The sequence below is a fragment of the Mixophyes fleayi genome, chromosome 7, assembly GCF_038048845.1.
Source record: "Mixophyes fleayi isolate aMixFle1 chromosome 7, aMixFle1.hap1, whole genome shotgun sequence".
NCBI classification, from domain to species: Eukaryota; Metazoa; Chordata; class Amphibia; order Anura; family Limnodynastidae; genus Mixophyes; species Mixophyes fleayi.
The window spans coordinates 24,148,647-24,166,368 of record NC_134408.1 but is presented as its reverse complement, the minus strand read 5'-3'; the positions used below and the strand labels follow the sequence as shown (position 1 = coordinate 24,166,368).

The 17,722-nt window shown below is 42.4% G+C and overlaps 1 protein-coding gene and 1 long non-coding RNA gene across 5 annotated transcripts in view; one reads left to right on the top strand and one right to left on the bottom strand.

Annotated features, from left to right (window-relative positions):
- CAPN15 (calpain 15) overlaps window positions 1-17,722 on the top strand; it is a 34,326-nt gene that overhangs the window by 12,856 nt on the left and 3,748 nt on the right. For all 4 annotated transcript variants that reach the window (XM_075179387.1, XM_075179385.1, XM_075179388.1 and 1 more), the window contains 9 exons: window positions 7,276-8,428; window positions 11,246-11,454; window positions 14,503-14,686; window positions 14,772-14,995; window positions 15,312-15,437; window positions 15,533-15,685; window positions 16,269-16,430; window positions 17,123-17,355; window positions 17,443-17,615. In XM_075179387.1, the coding sequence (XP_075035488.1) occupies window positions 7,289-8,428; window positions 11,246-11,454; window positions 14,503-14,686; window positions 14,772-14,995; window positions 15,312-15,437; window positions 15,533-15,685; window positions 16,269-16,430; window positions 17,123-17,355; window positions 17,443-17,615 (2,604 nt within the window). In that variant the 5' untranslated portion in view covers window positions 7,276-7,288. The remainder of the gene's footprint in view (window positions 1-7,275; window positions 8,429-11,245; window positions 11,455-14,502; window positions 14,687-14,771; window positions 14,996-15,311; window positions 15,438-15,532; window positions 15,686-16,268; window positions 16,431-17,122; window positions 17,356-17,442; window positions 17,616-17,722) is intronic.
- The window catches only part of LOC142097504 (uncharacterized), a 74,064-nt gene continuing 67,758 nt past the window's right edge, over window positions 11,417-17,722 (bottom strand). The window contains exon 3 of the long non-coding RNA XR_012678195.1: window positions 11,417-11,807. This is a non-coding gene — a long non-coding RNA (uncharacterized LOC142097504). The remainder of the gene's footprint in view (window positions 11,808-17,722) is intronic.

Genomic DNA, 17,722 nt, shown 5'->3' with positions numbered 1-17,722 from the left:
GTTGTGAGTGGTATGTTATTTCTATGCTGTTTGGCTTTGCATTGCTGTCTATTTGGCATATATAATAATCCTATCTTTATTTAATTTATTGCTCATGTGCATAGGAGAGCTTTTGTGCTAATGCTGTTGTTAGCTTGTTATTAACGTGTTATTCAGCAGTGTGTAATTTGGGGGTGCCCAGGGAGGTGGGGGCTAGCACTGGCTGCTTATAATGGAACTGTACAGATTTTTGTGCTGTTGTCAGTGGTCTATTTATAAGTCCCTGACACATCTGGCTGCCTGATAGATGGATGGTAGAAAATACACAGCCCTATTATTAAATATCAAGCCGTGTGTGGGCTAGTGTAGGCTGGCACTACCACTGTCAGTACTAAACAGACGATTAAGCGGGGAATACGCAATCTCCCGAGTGCCAACTATTTCTGAGCTGCGATGCCAGCTGTCCTTACCCAGCCAGCAGAGCAGTATTCTGCAACATTTAAAGAACAAAAGTTTAGTCTAATGCCTGTACATTGTAACCGTGTACTATAAAGCCAGCGGTAATGATGTGTGTTTGGTGAAACGCTCTTAACGATGAAAGTCGTTATGACAAATAATACCTTAGTATTGGATCTTCCTGCCACACATCCAATGATGTAGCAATGTGAAATTCACAGATCAATATAGCAAATACTCAGTAAAAATTGGTACAGTTCAATAATATTTACATTTTGTTAAAAATAAAATGCCTTTTAAATGACTATTGATTTGTAATGAAGATACAATTTCAAATCTTAAGTTGGTGAGTGAATGTAGACACCTTTTTATAACCTGATCGATCTATCACAAGCTTTAAAAGTAGGGTAGGGATATAAAACTACTGCAAAAAAAACAAAGTTTATTGCTCACTAAAATATGTTTTTATATACTGCACCGACTGTTTTACAATGTTTATTTTTTATTATTGGCAGTTTTATTTCACAGTCACACTTTTTTTTTTATTTTTTTTTTTACATTGTATGCAACTAGTACGAAAAATAATAAAGCACTTTGGGATCTGAAATGCTGTATTGCTTTAACCCTTCTTCCTCCCAGCCTGTGTAATCTTTACAGATCTGATTATCCTGATCCGCACGTTTTGCTTAGGCTAGGAGAAAGTTACACTAAGCCGTCCACATGGGAGGGACAGGTGCCTCCTCTATCGCTGGCTGTATGTCCCCTGCACTTGGCAGTGGACAAACAGCTATGATATGTCCGGTCTTCCCCCAGCTAAAATGTTGTTTAAAATACACCCATCGCATACACGTGTTGGAAACAACCATTATGTGAGTATGCAGCCAAACAATTCATACCAGCGAAAAGTGAAGCCTATTAATTCACCGCAAGATCACTGAGGCACTCGGCACTCCGTGCCTCATCGACGTCACTGGTGAATCGGTAGGCTTCGTTATTCGGCACACGCGTTGACTGCTTCCACTGGGTCGATGGGTGTACTTGCATTTGTAACTAGACAGCTACATTGTCCTTCAGTTCTCACAACACAGCTCCCTTGCCTTGTATAGAAAAAGCTGACTCTTAAAATTTCCCCCCGCGCCAGCCAGAGCAAGCATGATGCATACAGTGATATCATAGACAGGGATCGTGTTCCCGATACATACTTCTTGTGGTTGAAATAAGGCACCGGTTAATCAAGTTTGACCTTTACCAGTTCCTCCTTTCTGTTGCTCCTTAAGAAATCGTAAAATCCCTGCGGTGCTATTTTCAGATCTGCCTCTGCAAGGGAAACGGATTGTACTTGGATCAGGGTCTTGCATGACTTCAGAGGAACCCAGAGCAGTCACAGCTGTTGTACAGGCACACGCTGGTATACACTGCATATGTATGTCTATAGTGGAGCTGTCCTGCACACCTGAGCTGGAATATACAGCTCAAGGGCATCTATGTCTTTTACAACCTCAAATTAAGCTTTGGATAGTTGACGGTGGTAACAGGAGATGAATTGTTTGTTGTATTCATTACCGACTTAGAATATCTGCTGTGGGTGTCTCCCCTTCATTTGCATAAGAAGCCACTGGCATTACGCTGAGCAAGATAAGAATTACACCTCCCAAGAAACACCTCCTGATACAAATCAGATTTTCCAGCTCAATAGAACATAAAATAAGATAATTTTTATGCTCATACAATTTGTATCTGCCACCCCCTGTACTTACAGCCGTGTAATAGGAAAGTGATTTAGCTCTGAGTCTTGTGGACACAGAAGCACAGACCTGGGCATTGTAGCCTGGGGGGAGGAATGGAAATATTATTTGTAATCCAGACAAATCAGTAGAACGAGCACAATGTTTTATGTGGAGCAAATTTTTCTTCTTACCACCAAACCGAAGATACAAGTTCATCCAATATGAAAAAAAAAACATCTTTGGGTATATTTACTAAACTGCTGGTTTGGAAAAAGTGAAGATGTTTCCTATAGCAACCAATCAGAATCTAGTTATTTATTTAGTGCATTCTACAAAATGACAGCTAGAATCTGATTGGTTGCTATAGGCAACATCTTCACTGTTTCAAACCCGCAGTTTAGTAAATATACCCCCTGGTCTTGTTTACAGATATATAATATCCTCAAACCATGACAGAACTGACGTTATATATATATATATATATATATATATATATATATATATATATATATATATATATATATATATATATATATATATATATATATATTTCAGTTTTCTCCATCTAGTGGCCTATAGTAGGGTAAAATAATTTCACCCAAAATTAAAATGTCATTTTGGGACGAGCCCGGCTAATGCTTGCCCGATTCAAGCAGTTGATGGTGTTGACGATACTCCTTCCCATCCTAATACCTCCCAATATTCTACATTTGGGAACAGTTCAGAACCCCGCTGTCTGTTTGATAAGGCCCTCCTTTAGTAGGAGAGGAGTGTAATGTTGGACCATTGTAGCCTTTGTGAGAGGCCCGACAGCACCAGACATATGCATAACTTTGTATATTATCTTGTTAACTTCCACCCATAACAGAATGTTTTTGTTGGGGTTACCACACATGCCAATGTGATTACTCTGTGCACTCGCTGCATTGCCTGTGCTGTGCACTATTTTTCCCCACATGGAAAGGCCTGTGCATAGGGACGTTCAATGCATGGGTCAAATGACCGCACTGCAAGGGACTGGGTCCCTGTGGTCCCGTGCCTAAGCTGAGCCAACCATGTTTTCAGATCAAATCTGATCAACGTTTGTTCAATCTAATTGTAGGCAATGCCAGACAGTCTGGCCGAAAGTGTAGCCGATCATATCATTATTTGTGATCCAAACTAGAGGCATGAAGCCTGGTGGGCTAAGTGAAAATTAAACTTATCGAAACTTATATAAACTTCACATGTGATATCCTTATAATTCACAGAGTGGTTTTTATTTACAGGAGTTTATACAAATTCTACTACCACTCGTGTCCTGGCCTGTCCAACCTGTTGCTCTCAAGGTATTGTGGAACTACAAGCCCCAGCATGCTCTGCCAGTAGAAAGGCAGTTGATAGCTGGTAGGGCATGCTGGGACTTGTAGTTTCACAACACATGGAGAGCCACAGATTGACCAGACCTAGAATCGTCCTTGAATAGAACTTGGCACAGTACATGGGAGAAACGTTATTTCAGGATGGTCCTTGGCCTCATATTATAGGGACACGTAGAACTGAGCTATAAGATCAGAGCAGCAGTATGAAATGTCCACACAGCTCCAACAGTACATTAAGCTGACCGGACACGGGGGTCTTCTTACCAACTTGACCAATCTTGGACTGAAACTTGCTACTTAGACTGTGAATAGATTGCGCTGACTCAGTGGTTTTGTTGTCAGACTGGAAATGATTTTTTGGGCTTATCGCCCACTACTGATTCAGAAATTACTACTGAAACGTTGGGATACATAGAGGATTATATCTGTGGCTTATTCTATATCCGCAGCTAGTCATAGTGTAAGTTCTCATCCCCACACCTGGGAAAAACAAACCTGCTCCCTCTGAGTTTTGCATTAGTCGAACAAACATTGATTTTACACTTAGACTCTGCACCGTCCGCACCCTCGTTTTTATTGACGGATTACTGTTGAGGCCGCAATAAAATAAATATCTGGTTTATTTTTTTAGGGCTTAAATATTAAAAGGAATAAAACGGCGAAAAATGTTTACTTTTTCTGTGTGTGGTAGCGGGATAGTTTATTCTGTATTCATCTTATTACGTTCCAGCATAAAGTTAGTCATGTTCTGGACACTTGTGATGTTTACACTCAGATTAATACTCGTGTAGTGGCAGGAACATGTTCACTGTGCTCTTAATAACCTCCTGTGACATCATCAAGCTGTCAGCTTCTAGCGCATTGGCTCTGAATGATCACATGACCTCAGTGTCCCAGGAACTAACATTTTTTTCTGAATTAATATTTGTTGTAATAACTACTTTCCAATTAAGCTTATAAGCAGACTGTACTTTTAACGTTATTTTTTTTTTTTTTTAAACTGCATGACAGGTACGCTTAAATATCTGCTGTGAACATTTCCTGCATATGAGTGTTTAGTTTCTCTGTCCTAAAACTCTCTGCACGTGTGTGTTTATGAAACATGCAACATGAATAGCAAAATATTACAGATGTATGCGTGCACTGACTAGATCATCCCTATTTAAATAGAAGCTTTCCTAATCTTGGAAATATTGTATTTTATTAGGGTTTTTTCTTGCAACTCTCAGTAGATTGTGTACAAGGCCACAGTGTACTTATATTGTACAAGGCCTTGTATAGAAATGGCAATTTTTATTCAAGACAGACTGAACTGCGGTGGAAATGGTTACACTGAACAATGTATTTGAACTTTATTAGTTTATTTAAATGATGGAGTTTAGTCATCCTTAAAATGGCTCTGATTATCTACATTCATCACAGCCTTAGCCAGGTATTTAGATTTCTGGTCCCGTATATATATTTCTACATTGTGGCGCAAATGAGTTCAGATGGGATCTATCTCCCAGTTTATCTATGCCTTCTTCTAAGGATATGACCTAGTGTATGGGGTGGCACATTGGTTAGCATTGCTGCTTTACAGTGCTCGGGTCATGGATCTCATTTCACTCAAGGCCCTACCTGTGTGGAGTTTGTATGTTCTCCCCGTGTTTGCGTGGGTTTCCTCCGAGTGCTCCGGTTTCCTCCCACACTCCAAAAACATACTGGTAGGTTAATTGGCTTTTGACAAATATGGACGTGTGTGTGTTTCGTAGGGAATTTAGAATGTAAGCTCCAGTGCGACAGGGACTGATGTGAATTATTCCATATTCTCTCTAGAGTGCTGTGAAATATGATTGGAACTATATAAACAATAATAATATAATGAGCTCTATTGCTCTGCATCATTTTGTTTTATCTGCAGACACAATACTTGTGATACCAACGTCTATGTTACATACTGGTAAATTACAGGCTAACAGTTACTGAACAGACGGCACATATAGAGCAGGGCACGTAGCTGGTTGATGACTGGACACATGGTCAGATGCGATCATCGTCCAAATGGATTCACTATCTGTTCTGATGGACATGTGAATGTATTATATTACAGCATAGCATTACCTTTAGTCAAACGTCCAATTACTAAAACTGTCTGTTATGTTGACATGTTCCAAATCCATTTCAACCTTTAAGGTATATTCAGTCTAAGATCAGATAGTTGTAGAATTATTTACAGCTCACGTGGTATTAGTCAGCATGAGCAGAATGTCATGAGTAAGCAATCTGTTCTGTCCTTCCTCCACTCCCAGTAAAACTAATGTTCGTACACACCCTATATATATCACATACATTAGCTCTATCTTTTTAGCTCTCCTCTCTGCTTCCTTTTTGGCCTAGTGAACTTTTTTTGCTTTCAATAAGTGCTGAAATCTATTGAAGCTGATGTTTGATCCACATTAGGGTTCTTGCATTCTGTACAGCTGCCCACATGCAGTGTGGTTAGGGTTAGACACGTCAGTCACATCGTACCATGTGAGGGCTTGTCATACCTGATCAAAATCCCATCCTGTTAAGTCACATTTCATCTGGTAGGAAGGAAGACGGAACCAGAGGTCACATGACTCCTGTGTGTGTAGTCACCTTTTCACCAGGAATTCCTCTGGTTGTTGGACTCTGCTCCTGAACAACTAGATCACTGACATTTGCCCAATTTGCTCACTGATTTCGTTCAGTGGTTGGGTCACTGTCCTGGAAATATTATGTATAGTTTCAGAATTCCAACAATAAAACAACCGGAACATACAAATGATTAAAAATTAATGCTGAAATACTCTGCTTCATTGATGGTTGCAAGAGTAATGGATGCAGACCGGAAAACCACTATTAGTGAGCCCGACACTCCATACTCTGGTCCAGATGTCGACCGTTTCAGACATCCTGGCACTTGGTTTCAGACCAAGGTGAGGGTCAAAGAAGTGTGAATTACAAGGGTGTTTTATACCCTTGTAAGCTATGACATGGCACAAGATACAGGCATGCAGCATACATGCTGAAATAGCAGTTCTATATCTCACTAGTCAGCCTAAAATGTCTTAACATGCTCTCAGAAACTAATCATTTAGAATATATTGCTGAATAATCACTGCATGTGTTGTGTTCTACAAGACTTTTCAATATATTACAAGTTGTCTGTCTGCATATCTGATACTTGCTGCTGTACATGGCCATTGTATCATCTGTCTACTTACACATGTGCTCAGCCATTCATTGGAATTTCTATCCGCTCGGCTTAGTCACTTACTCTGCTGAAAGTAGCTGCGCACAATATCTAGGTGAAAAGTCATATCTTACAACTTATACACAGAATATGTTTGATATTTAAACTGAAATATTTCTTGATATACTAAAGAGTAAGTGAGTTTTCTGCAGATACACATATTAAATCCATCACCCCTGCACAGCCACACGATCCATTTGCTACATAAGTGGGTAACTTAGATATGCTTCCGCTATATTCTGTGGCTTGTATTAAAGTGGGTCAGTCTGTGAAACTTGCTGCAGCTACCCAAGTGTTCATACAAGGTCAGATATGATGGCTGCAGTTATTGAACCATTTATCTTTTTGACAAATAGTACTACGCTTATGGTGCTATAAGAGCGAAAAGTGCAACTTTTACATTTTTAATATGCTGATGAATGAGTCACTTTACCCTTACAGTATGCACCTTTCATTTGTTGCTAACCAGCCTCACTTCTGTATCTTGTCTTAGGCTTCCAGTCCACATGGCTGCACCCTCTGCCTGTGGGCAGTGGTCATGCTGCCGTTGTACCTTCCTGAATCCCCACGGGCAGCGCCACTGCTCCATCTGCGAAGCTCCGCGTCACCTTCCAGATCTAAACCACATCTTGCGGCTGAGCTCAGCAGAACAGAAGAGTTGGTCTTGCAGCCGCTGCACCTTTTCCAATCTTACTCCCACCAACCCTTCACCCCCTCTTACTGGCTGTCAGCTTTGTGGGTTCTTGCCACCTCCACCTGTTCCCAATGGCATCCCGGGTGGGCCACATGAGGAGGCCGGTTCCCCTGTCCAGGAGTCCGAACCGGAGGACATGACTGTATCTAATCTCCCATCTGTCGCGAGCGCAGGTTGGAGCTGTCCTCGTTGCACTCTACTTAACACTCCCGTATCCAACTCCTGCTCAGCATGTGGGGGTCCTCGCAAATTGTCCTTGCCCAAAATACCACCGGAGGCACTGGTGGTTCCAGAAATTCTCCCACCGCCTGCTGCCTTCCAAGGCGCAGAAGAGCAGTCAACCGTTCCTCTACGTGAACCAGATTCCCCACGGCCGCTGCCATCGCTGCCACTATCACCTGGACCACATAATATTCCTGTCCCAAGAAGTAGGAGGGAGGTGGCTCCGGATAGTCTGCTTTCTCCTCCTCCTGCTCCAAGCCGTCTTCCGAAACGCCTGAGTGTTTTGGAAGAAGAAGTAACGCCAGCAGACACTACACCAACATCTACCGAGGCACAAAGTCCTGACACCAGCTGGCCGTGCGGGAAATGCACTTTGCGCAACCTAGGCAGTGCCAGCAGATGCCGAGTCTGTGGGGCAGTGCGGGAACTTGAGAAAGACAATGGCCCAACTGGAACTGAGGTCTTGCCGTCACCCTCCAACACACCGGTTCTACCCGTACCGGCTCCCCGTAGGGCAGAGTGGGCTTGCCCGGCATGTACTCTCCTTAATGAGTGTCAATCCACCAACTGCGTAGCTTGCCATACTCCACAGGTCTACCTGGCACAGCACCGTAAGCTGGGGGCACGAATGCTTCGGCGGAGAGAGAGCGTCCGGGCCGAGACCAGAAGGCAGACGGACGAAGGGGAGGCCAAGGAGCTTTGGGAGAACATTGTCAGCTTTTGTCGAGAGGTGAGCTGCCTTAGGCTTGATAAAAATAGACCCATCACCTCTACAGGGTGGAGGCAGCTATTTTGTAGACTAAACCAGTTTAACTCAACATTGAATCATTTTGTGACTCGGGGACTGATCCATTTTTAAAATTCATTGTTATATTTATTAATCATAATGACTGTTTAGTGTGTTGTCTAGCATTGATTACTGTATCTTCTGTGGTTATCTGTTCCTAGAACAAGTACTGATCCCTACATCCACAATGTGGCCAGTCCGTAGGATTATCCATACACCTAATACAACCATAATCGCACAGTCATGGACAGCCTAGGTCCAATGCCCCGGAATTTATTATTATTATTATTATATATATTTTTTTTTTTCATAATAATTATTCGTGCAACTGCCTTCATTCTTATCAGTTGCATCTTATGTGAAAAAATATATTTATAGCCAACAGCTAAGTCATTAAAAGGAAATTTGTTACTCAGAACCCGATCAGCCTGTAATGGAGGCAGGTCTTAGACTCGTTCTGGCCTGAAAAACACTAAGTAGATGTAGTCGTAAATGAAATACATTTAATAATTATTGACATGGGAGGAGAACGTATAGTCCTTTTCCCCCGGGTGCAATACACGCCAAACTATTTAATAATTATTAAAGCCACACTGTTGAATTAAAAAAAAAAAAGAAAACACAGACTGACACCTTCAAAACAGTGAATGCAGTTCTATAAATAAAAAATGTAATTGGTTTTATTCTGAAAATCGGAGGTAAGAGTACAGGAAGAAGAAATGGGGAGGGGTCTTCTGGGAAGGGTCCTTTATATTGTATATTAATACAGCTACCTCAGAAGTACAAATAATTACACTTCAAGTACAGGTATTGGAATTATTTTTTATTTTTTTTAATGGAAACCCGTAATCCAGAAAAATAAATGCTGTTACTTGTTATTAATACCGTAGACGGACACAATCGCCAAGTCTCCCCCCTGCAGTTTTAGAAACCCAAAAGGGAGTCTGATAAGAGAGAGGGGTCATTTTTAAATGTAATTTAGTATATTTTAAACATGTTGCTACAAATGAAAGGGAACAAAAACCCTTATTTGTAAATAGCTCCATGATTCAAGGAAACTCAACCTTGTATTTCACAACTGGGCAACCACCATTACCGTGGTGCTGTCCTTGCAGTTTGCTTAAGATAACGGTTTCTCAACTGTGATTGATGCAATAATAATTTGACATTCACAATAGTAAGTTTCTGTTCCTCTGTAATTTAACCGCATCTGTGACTTACCCAACAATCTCTCTAGTGTGTGAGATGTGTAGGGCGGCAGTCAGAGCCCCAGCGCAATCAGCTGTTAGACATTGGGCAGCCATCTCTGTAACGGGCCTGAATGCACCTTTACCTGCGCTCTGATGAGGAGACGGAAGGTGAACCTGACACCAAAACGTGAAACTGACCCTGACCATTTGTTAAAGCCCTACATTACATGACACTACTGTGTACACAATAACACAGTGGTTTCTGTTTAACGTGTGCCGGCCATGTAGGACATGTTAGGAGGTTTCGGTGTAACCCTGCGAGTGCTGACCTGCATGAGACAGCGCTCTTGTTCCGAAAATCCTAACCTCATTATTTTAGAATGAAACCATGTTTAAATTTCATTTATATTTGCTTTTATACGATATGCAATGCGCTGCCTAAAGTCAGCTTAGAGATCTAAATCAGCAGGTGCTGCCTTTATTTAGTACATAGAGTTTGATCTCTGTAGGCAGCAAGGCCTGGAGAACAGGGATTCGTACTAATCGCAATAACAGGAGACCCGCTGTAGGGCCATCATAGTATTTATAGTTGGGGGACAGTGCGGTACAAAAGGGAACAAAGCTTCTCCCGAACAACCAGTTAGCAGTCCGTGGGACCTCATTTATGAAGCACATTGAATGTACCTGTGCGAAACGCGTTTGTCATAGGTGCACCTAGACTATTGTCTCGGTGCACAAAAAAAAAATCCTGTTCCCCCTCTCCGGAGATTGTGCCACAAACTAGTAGTGCATCTCGGTGTGCGGAAAACTCTGAAGCGATGCACTGTGCAAAAGTGTAAATGTCCGGCCTCCTAGCACTTTACAACCAACCCGTGAAAAGCGCATAGGTGCAAGGAGCGAAATGCGTCGCACCAGAGTTGGTGCACAATTAAAGTCCTCTTGCAGAGTGGAATGGGGGACGCTTATGACAACTGCTGAGCAGGTAACTGTAAATGGTAGCGACCAATGAGATATTGGCTTTCATTCTCTAAACTGTACTAGAAATTTGACAGCATCTGATTGGTTGCAGCACTTGTTGTAGAATTACCTGTGCATTAGTTTTCATAAGCGTTCTCCATGCTGTTTAAGGCTGTGTACATGATGACTTCACCAAACTATGACCAAAACCAGTAGAGTAAGGAGTGTAAATAAATTTGGTATTGTGAATGACACAATAATGTTTGTTTTAATATTTAAGGGATTTTATTTATTTTGTATCCCTGTCTGTTTCCATGTATCTGTTCTTTCAGCTTCTCTCCTATTCTACATAGACATGCTTTATTTTGAACCCCTTTCATTTTCAACCTTAGCCGCACATCCTTCCCTTTCCCATTTCTCTTCCACTAGTGTTCTGTATCCACTTCCTTCCATCCTGGCAGCTCTGGACCCAGATGTTCATTGAGCCTCAGTGGATTCTCCTCTCATTCTTTACTAACCCTCTCTCATTCTCTCCCTCCTCTGTCCCGTTCTCACACTATCTGTACACTACTACCCCTCCTGACAGTTGTCCCCTTGGCTGTCCCCATCCCAGAATAGGTTAAATTTTGTGGATGACAGCTTTCCCCCTGGGCCTCCCTCCGTCGGCTTTCCGGAGTCTGATAGCGTCCAACAGCGGGTGAAGCAGTGGCTGCGGCCACAAGAAATCAACTGCAATATCTTCAAAGACCGCGGAGTCAAGTGGTCCGTCTTTCGGACCCCGCGACCGTCCGACATCCTGCAAGGGCTGCTGGGAAACTGCTGGTGAGCACATCCACTAATGACATGTACATTTAAGATGCTTCCAAAGTCTTCTTGTACCGGGAAACAAAGTTGTGGTAAACGGGCCAACGTTTCTCACATTTATTTGTTTTGAAAGTGCACCCATCGTATACATGCAAGAGGCAGCCTTTTTGGGAATAACAAATATTCTTCAGGATGCAGCATATCAAATCTCTAGGAACTAAGCGCATTATTGATGCACGATTGTAAAGTCGCCATCTTGTGTGTTGACCGATATTCATGATAGCCTATTGTGTATAGCGACTATTTCTATGTTCCTTCAGTAGCATGTACATAAGGGCAGGATCTTTCCTGTTATTGGCCCTTCACATATCCTGCACATGAAATAGAAAGATATTTATTAAACAGACATCTAGGGGTAAATGTATCAAGCTGCGAGTTTCTGGCGGATTTGAAAAGTGGAGATGTTGCCTATAGCAACCAATCAGATTCTAGTTATCATTTATTTAGTGCATTCTACAAAATAACAGCTAGAATCTGATTGGTTGCTATAGACAACATCTCCACTTTTCAAATCCGCCAGAAACTCGCAGCTTGATACATTTACCCGCAACTTTTATTTATCCTGGGACAATTTATTTTAAGTATACTAAATTATAAATACTATATATTTCTGTGACTACACAAAAAAAAATGCAGAAATTGGATTAATCTTGGACTTTTAAGATTTAATTTCTATTCAGGCATTGCAGAGATATTTCATCAAATTAACATATCGGAAATAACTAACAATGAAACTAAATAGATTTACCCTTAATTGGCTCCAACTATAATAATTAAAAGTTTGTTTATATTACTGCAGTCCTATTTACTAAGCATTGCTCTATTTTCTGGTTTCCTTCTGTGCCTTTAAGCCAAGTATTTATATCAAGCAGGTACTTGTTTAGTTTGGTTGCTCATGGGTAGGATACAGGCGTGCTGTACTGTCTGCATTGCATAGTAGAGAACAGTACAATGTCATTTTTAGGCGTAACAAAGAAATTGCTGAGAAGCACAGAAGGAAGTATTTACTGAACATTGCAGGCGTTTGCATCAAAATCAATACATTGAAAACCCACTTAACTTATAATTTTTGTTCCCAAAGCTATAGTGGATGGGTCCATCTTTTTATTTCCCCTCTTCATTTCCAGAATATGCCCCGAATAAATAGTTCTAAAATAAAATATATAGATAGATATATATAGATATTTTTTTTTTATTTTTTTTAACAAGGCAATTCTTCTACATATCTAAACAACATTGTTTGTTTTTGAAGTTCTTAATTTCCCTGGTAACTTAAGCTTGGGTGAGTGTAAACTGACTGTGGGAGTTCCTTGTAGTTACTAAGCTCCTCTCTGGGCAGTGGTGAATATGCAGATGTCCTGGTGACAGCTCTCAGTATTTGCATAATTTCTAATCAAAGAATAAATACACCAGACTTATAGGAACTCTTAGCACGGAGCGGTGTTTCAGCCCGTTATGATGTTGTTCCCTTTTTATCTAATAGCTCAGCTATTTTGTTTTATATTCCTCCCTGCAGCCACATGCCGACGCTCAAACATCCAGCGAGCCTGTACGCCCCGCAGTGTTAGAAAGTGTTCCGGCTCTACGGAGAGCAATAGGATTCTTCCAACACGTTTTTCAACCTCTCCATCTAGGGACCTCGGCTCTTGTTCTGTTCTTTAAACCTTTTCCACAGCTGGTGGTGAAATGTTCACCTCTCGTATAGAGCTAGACGATGTTCAACCTCTGTGGAAAAGCTGTTTAACTTCAAACCAGTCAGCAAGGTAGACCTCTCCCTCCCTCTACACTCTACTGACTTGGATACCTTAACTGGAACTTTTTTGGATTACTTGAATACAATAGGCAAGTTGTGGGTGCATGAATATTTATAATGCACCCAGTTCTTGCAGCATCAGCCTCTTGTGCTTGGTCGCTGTTACATTATAAGAAGCAGGGCCAGCAGGAATCTTTGTCCACTACAAGATTGTGGAGCAGGAAACTGACAGCCCAGACCGACAGTGTATAAATTATGTTACACGCAACAATATGTTAGTAATTAGTATATTAGACAACCAGATTAGAGAGAGCGTCCAGCCTTCTGACGCAGGTGAATGTGCATCTTGTCACAACATGACTGTAGCTGTATGAGGTCACCTACCGAGCCGAGGCTTAGGTAACCAGAGGTGCAACAGCTTCCTCTGCCTACCAGAGGCGCTGTCGGGGCATGCTGCCACTTCAGGCAGGCACTGCCCCTCCACACATGTTCAACTCCACCCAATTAGTTGTGGGTTGAGTTCTTTAAAATCTTTTTCTCCGCACAGTAAAGGGGGGATTCAGTTGCCGGCGATGTGGTGGACATCGCACTACGCCCATTGCTGACAATTATGTTCGGAATCTCCGCTCGCTTTCCAGTGCAAGGAAAACTGAGCGGAACCTTCTGTGAAATCTCAGCTGCAAGGTGTCTAACGGACTTTCTGCAGACACCTCGCGTCTAATTGAATCTCCTCCTTAGTGGTGTAATTAGATGTGGAATGGATTGTTTAGTGGGAGAGATTCTCGGATAGCTCAGAAATGTAGTTGTGAAGCAGCTTAAAGTGACTCCCTGAAGTCTATGGATCCTGGTAAATTGCTGCCTTCCCAGGAATTCTATTTAGAGATCCATTTTCTGCCTCCTTGTTGCACTTTGGCTGTGGTGCACATCACCTGTGCTTCCTTAATGACCTCCATTGTGTTTAAGTTACGAGCTCTCTAGCCGCTGCTGATCCTCCAAAATGCCCTTAGTCTTCCTTTTGTTGTGTTACTGACTTTGATTTTATTGAACGACCTGTGTCATGTCAGCGTGCACACAAGTATCTGTGGGTTTGCTTGTCCTGTATCTGGGCGCTAGATTATTAATTGATGGAGATAACATTTGCAGAAATTTAATGTGTTTGTTTGAATTACTAAAAGCAATTGATGTAAACATCATAACCTCCGTGGAAACATTGATCCTGTTAGGAATATGATGACGTCTCCTTGTTTGTGTAGGTTCCTGAGCGCTCTGGCTGTGTTGGCAGAAAGACCGGAGCTGGTGGAGAGGGTGATGATCACAAGGACAATTTGCCCGGAAGGAGCCTATCAGGTGCGGCTATGCAAAGACGGGACATGGAGCACGGTCCTGGTGGATGATATGTTGCCGTGTGATGAATCTGGATATTTACTCTTTTCCCAGGTAAAGCCAAATCCTGCTGTAGTATAGAGATATCATTTAAATGTCATTTGTGTTTGAGCGTTCTGGGTATTGGTCTTCCCTGCAGGCCCAAAGAAAGCAGCTCTGGGTGGCTCTGATCGAAAAGGCACTGGCAAAGCTTCACGGCTCGTACTTTGCCCTCCAGGCTGGCCGTGCCATTGAGGGCTTGGCCACTTTGACTGGAGCTCCTTGTGAAAGCCTGATGCTTCAGGTCAGCTCTACTAACCCCCGAGAGGAAACGGTGGACACAGACCTTATCTGGGCCAAAATGCTGAGCTCTAAGGAAGCCGGGTAAGATCAAGTGAGAGGGTCCTTCATGTCCTCATTCTTCTCAAACCCTCTTAGTACAGCTCCTTTCGGCTCAACCTGTACAGTGCGTAGGAGAACCTCTCAACACCTCCGGAGTATGTTAGTTAAATCTCCAGCTACTGTGCACAATAACCTTTCCCCTTCTTGTTTGTATAGACTTTAGTACGCTACTATCCCTTGAGAATGTACTTGCGTTGTAGATGTTGAACATAGAATTTATTTTTATCTTCTCACGTGTTGAGGGCTTTGTCTGTACACTGGTACATGGGGTTCATCTGTTTGCCTCCTGTATCTCCAGGTTTCTAATGGGAGCGTCCTGCGGAGGAGGCAACATGAAGGTGGATGACGCAGCTTATGAAACTGTTGGACTAAGACCTCGACACGCTTACTCTATACTGGACGTTAGAGATGTCCATGGTTCCCGGTTAGTATACAGTGGAAGGAAGACCTAATGTTTATCACTCTAGGGTCCTGTTGTTGGACAAGTTCCCCTTTAATCCTCCCATTCTTCCCTGCCAGCCTTCTCCGTTTACGTAACCCCTGGGGACGCTTCTCTTGGAACGGCAGCTGGTCGGATGAGTGGGCCATGTGGCCATCTTCACTGAAACATGAATTGATGCCTCATGGTAGCAGCGAAGGGGTCTTCTGGATGGAGTATAGTGACTTTATCCGGTGAGTGACTGCTCATCACCAGGACTAGCAGACAGGATGTGAATAAACGATTTGTAATGTTAGGTCAGTTTTATTTAGCAGAGTAACAGAAGTCATGTGAATAAACGATTTGTAATGTTAGGTCAGTTTTATTTAGCAGAGTAACAGAAGTCATCACATAGCTGATGCCCACTTATAAAGTTTATCCACTTTAATCCAATACTTTTTGTTAAATGAACCCCTTTTGCCCATGTTAGAGTTGGTCAGCTGCAGTAAAGTTCTGTGTGTTCCGGAGGTTGCAGTCAGCTCCTGATTGGATGAGCATGCAAGTGTAAGATCTGGGGCCATCTGTCAGAGCAGGATCTTGGGGAATGACCCCAAGAAAATCACAATTCTGGGGAAGGGGTTTGTTAACTATTAGTAGATATCCCACCTACAGGTCCTTAAAAATGACCATCTATGTTGCCCCCCAAAATAATTATTGATCTACCTAGGTAATGTTAGATACATAAAAAAGGAGTGTATCTAAGCAATGACTGTAAGTGTTGTAATAAAAAAGGGCATTTTCCACTTGCCTCTCATCTCTCTACTTTGACCCCCACAGGTATTTTGACTCCGTCGATATCTGCAAAATCCACACCGACTGGCATGAAGTCAGGGTTCAGGGCACCTTCCCAAACAGGGCCTCGGTCCCAGTGACCGTTACCTCTCTCACCGTGGTGGAGCGCACAGCTGTAGAGTTCTCTCTCTTCCAGGAAGGCAGCAGGTAAGGACAATTAAAAAGAAGGTGGAAAAAGTTGTCATACAGATAATCCTTACTAACTGATTTACTATTATACTGTTATACTCTGCCAGCCACTGAGCCTGTTTTCCAATGATACAATTTAGAAATCTGGTTCTTCCTTACAATACTGTACCGTCGTATATATGTCTTCTCTAGCCTCTGTTTGTTCCTCCTTGATCGTGCTCTCCATGTTGCCAATGACCTATGCCTATAATCCTCCCTTAGTACCACCTCTATCTTTAGCTTCCAAGACTTCTCCAGTGCTGCACCCATACTTTGGAATACACAACTTCTCCCAGTTAGACTAAAATTTTAAGCATGCGTTTCCAGTGTGTCCCTCCAGGGACGCTTTTAAATGACCAAAATATCCTGATAATGGTGCCTTAGTTTAGTAGATAACCCCATCCTCTTATCTCCTACCCATGCCATTCACGACATACAACAGTTAATAAAGCATCATAATTTTCTTGTTATATCTTCCACTAATTTTGTGATTGGGCAGAAACTAGCCAGGCAGTGCCCAATTATTGATGGTATGCCCATACATTGGCTTGCCTTTACTGGATAGTACTGCAACATTTGCTGTATGTCTCTGTATTGAGGATCCTAATAAAAAGGCAGGTCTTGAAGTCGTCTTGCGGTATGCGTATTGTAACTGCATTCTTCCCTTGTAGACGATCAGACACCGTCGACAGTCACCTCCTGGACCTCTGCATCATGGTTTTCCGGGCATCCCTAGGGGGTGCTGGGAAGGTGATGTTGGGTAAGCTAATGGCACACAGCAAGAGGGCAGTGAAGAAGTTTGTAGGATGCGATGTAATGCTGGAGCCTGGAGAGTACGCCGTCGTGTGTTGCGCATTTAACCATTGGCATACGGTGAATGTGGTTGGCTCATCCACAGTCCAGGGTAAGTTAGTCCTGATTGCTGTTCTGTAAGGATGCATTGGCAGTATGGAATCTAACCAATACATCTCTTGGTTTTGTTTTTCTTTAGCTTCCAGTCCCACGGGTAGCAGTAATAATCGCCGCTCTGTACCCGACCCCATGGGGTATATTTTAGCTATTTATAGTTCCCGGCTCGTCATGGTTGAGCAGGTAGAAGCCCAACCAACAACACTTGCAGATGCCATTATCCTGCTGACGGAAGACAAGGGGGAACGGCACGAGGTAAGGGCACACTGGGATAATCTATAGAGAGAGATAATTCATTATTACTCATACGTCCCCTCTTCTACTCTTGCTCTTTGTTCTGCTTCTATCTCCGCCTTTGTACT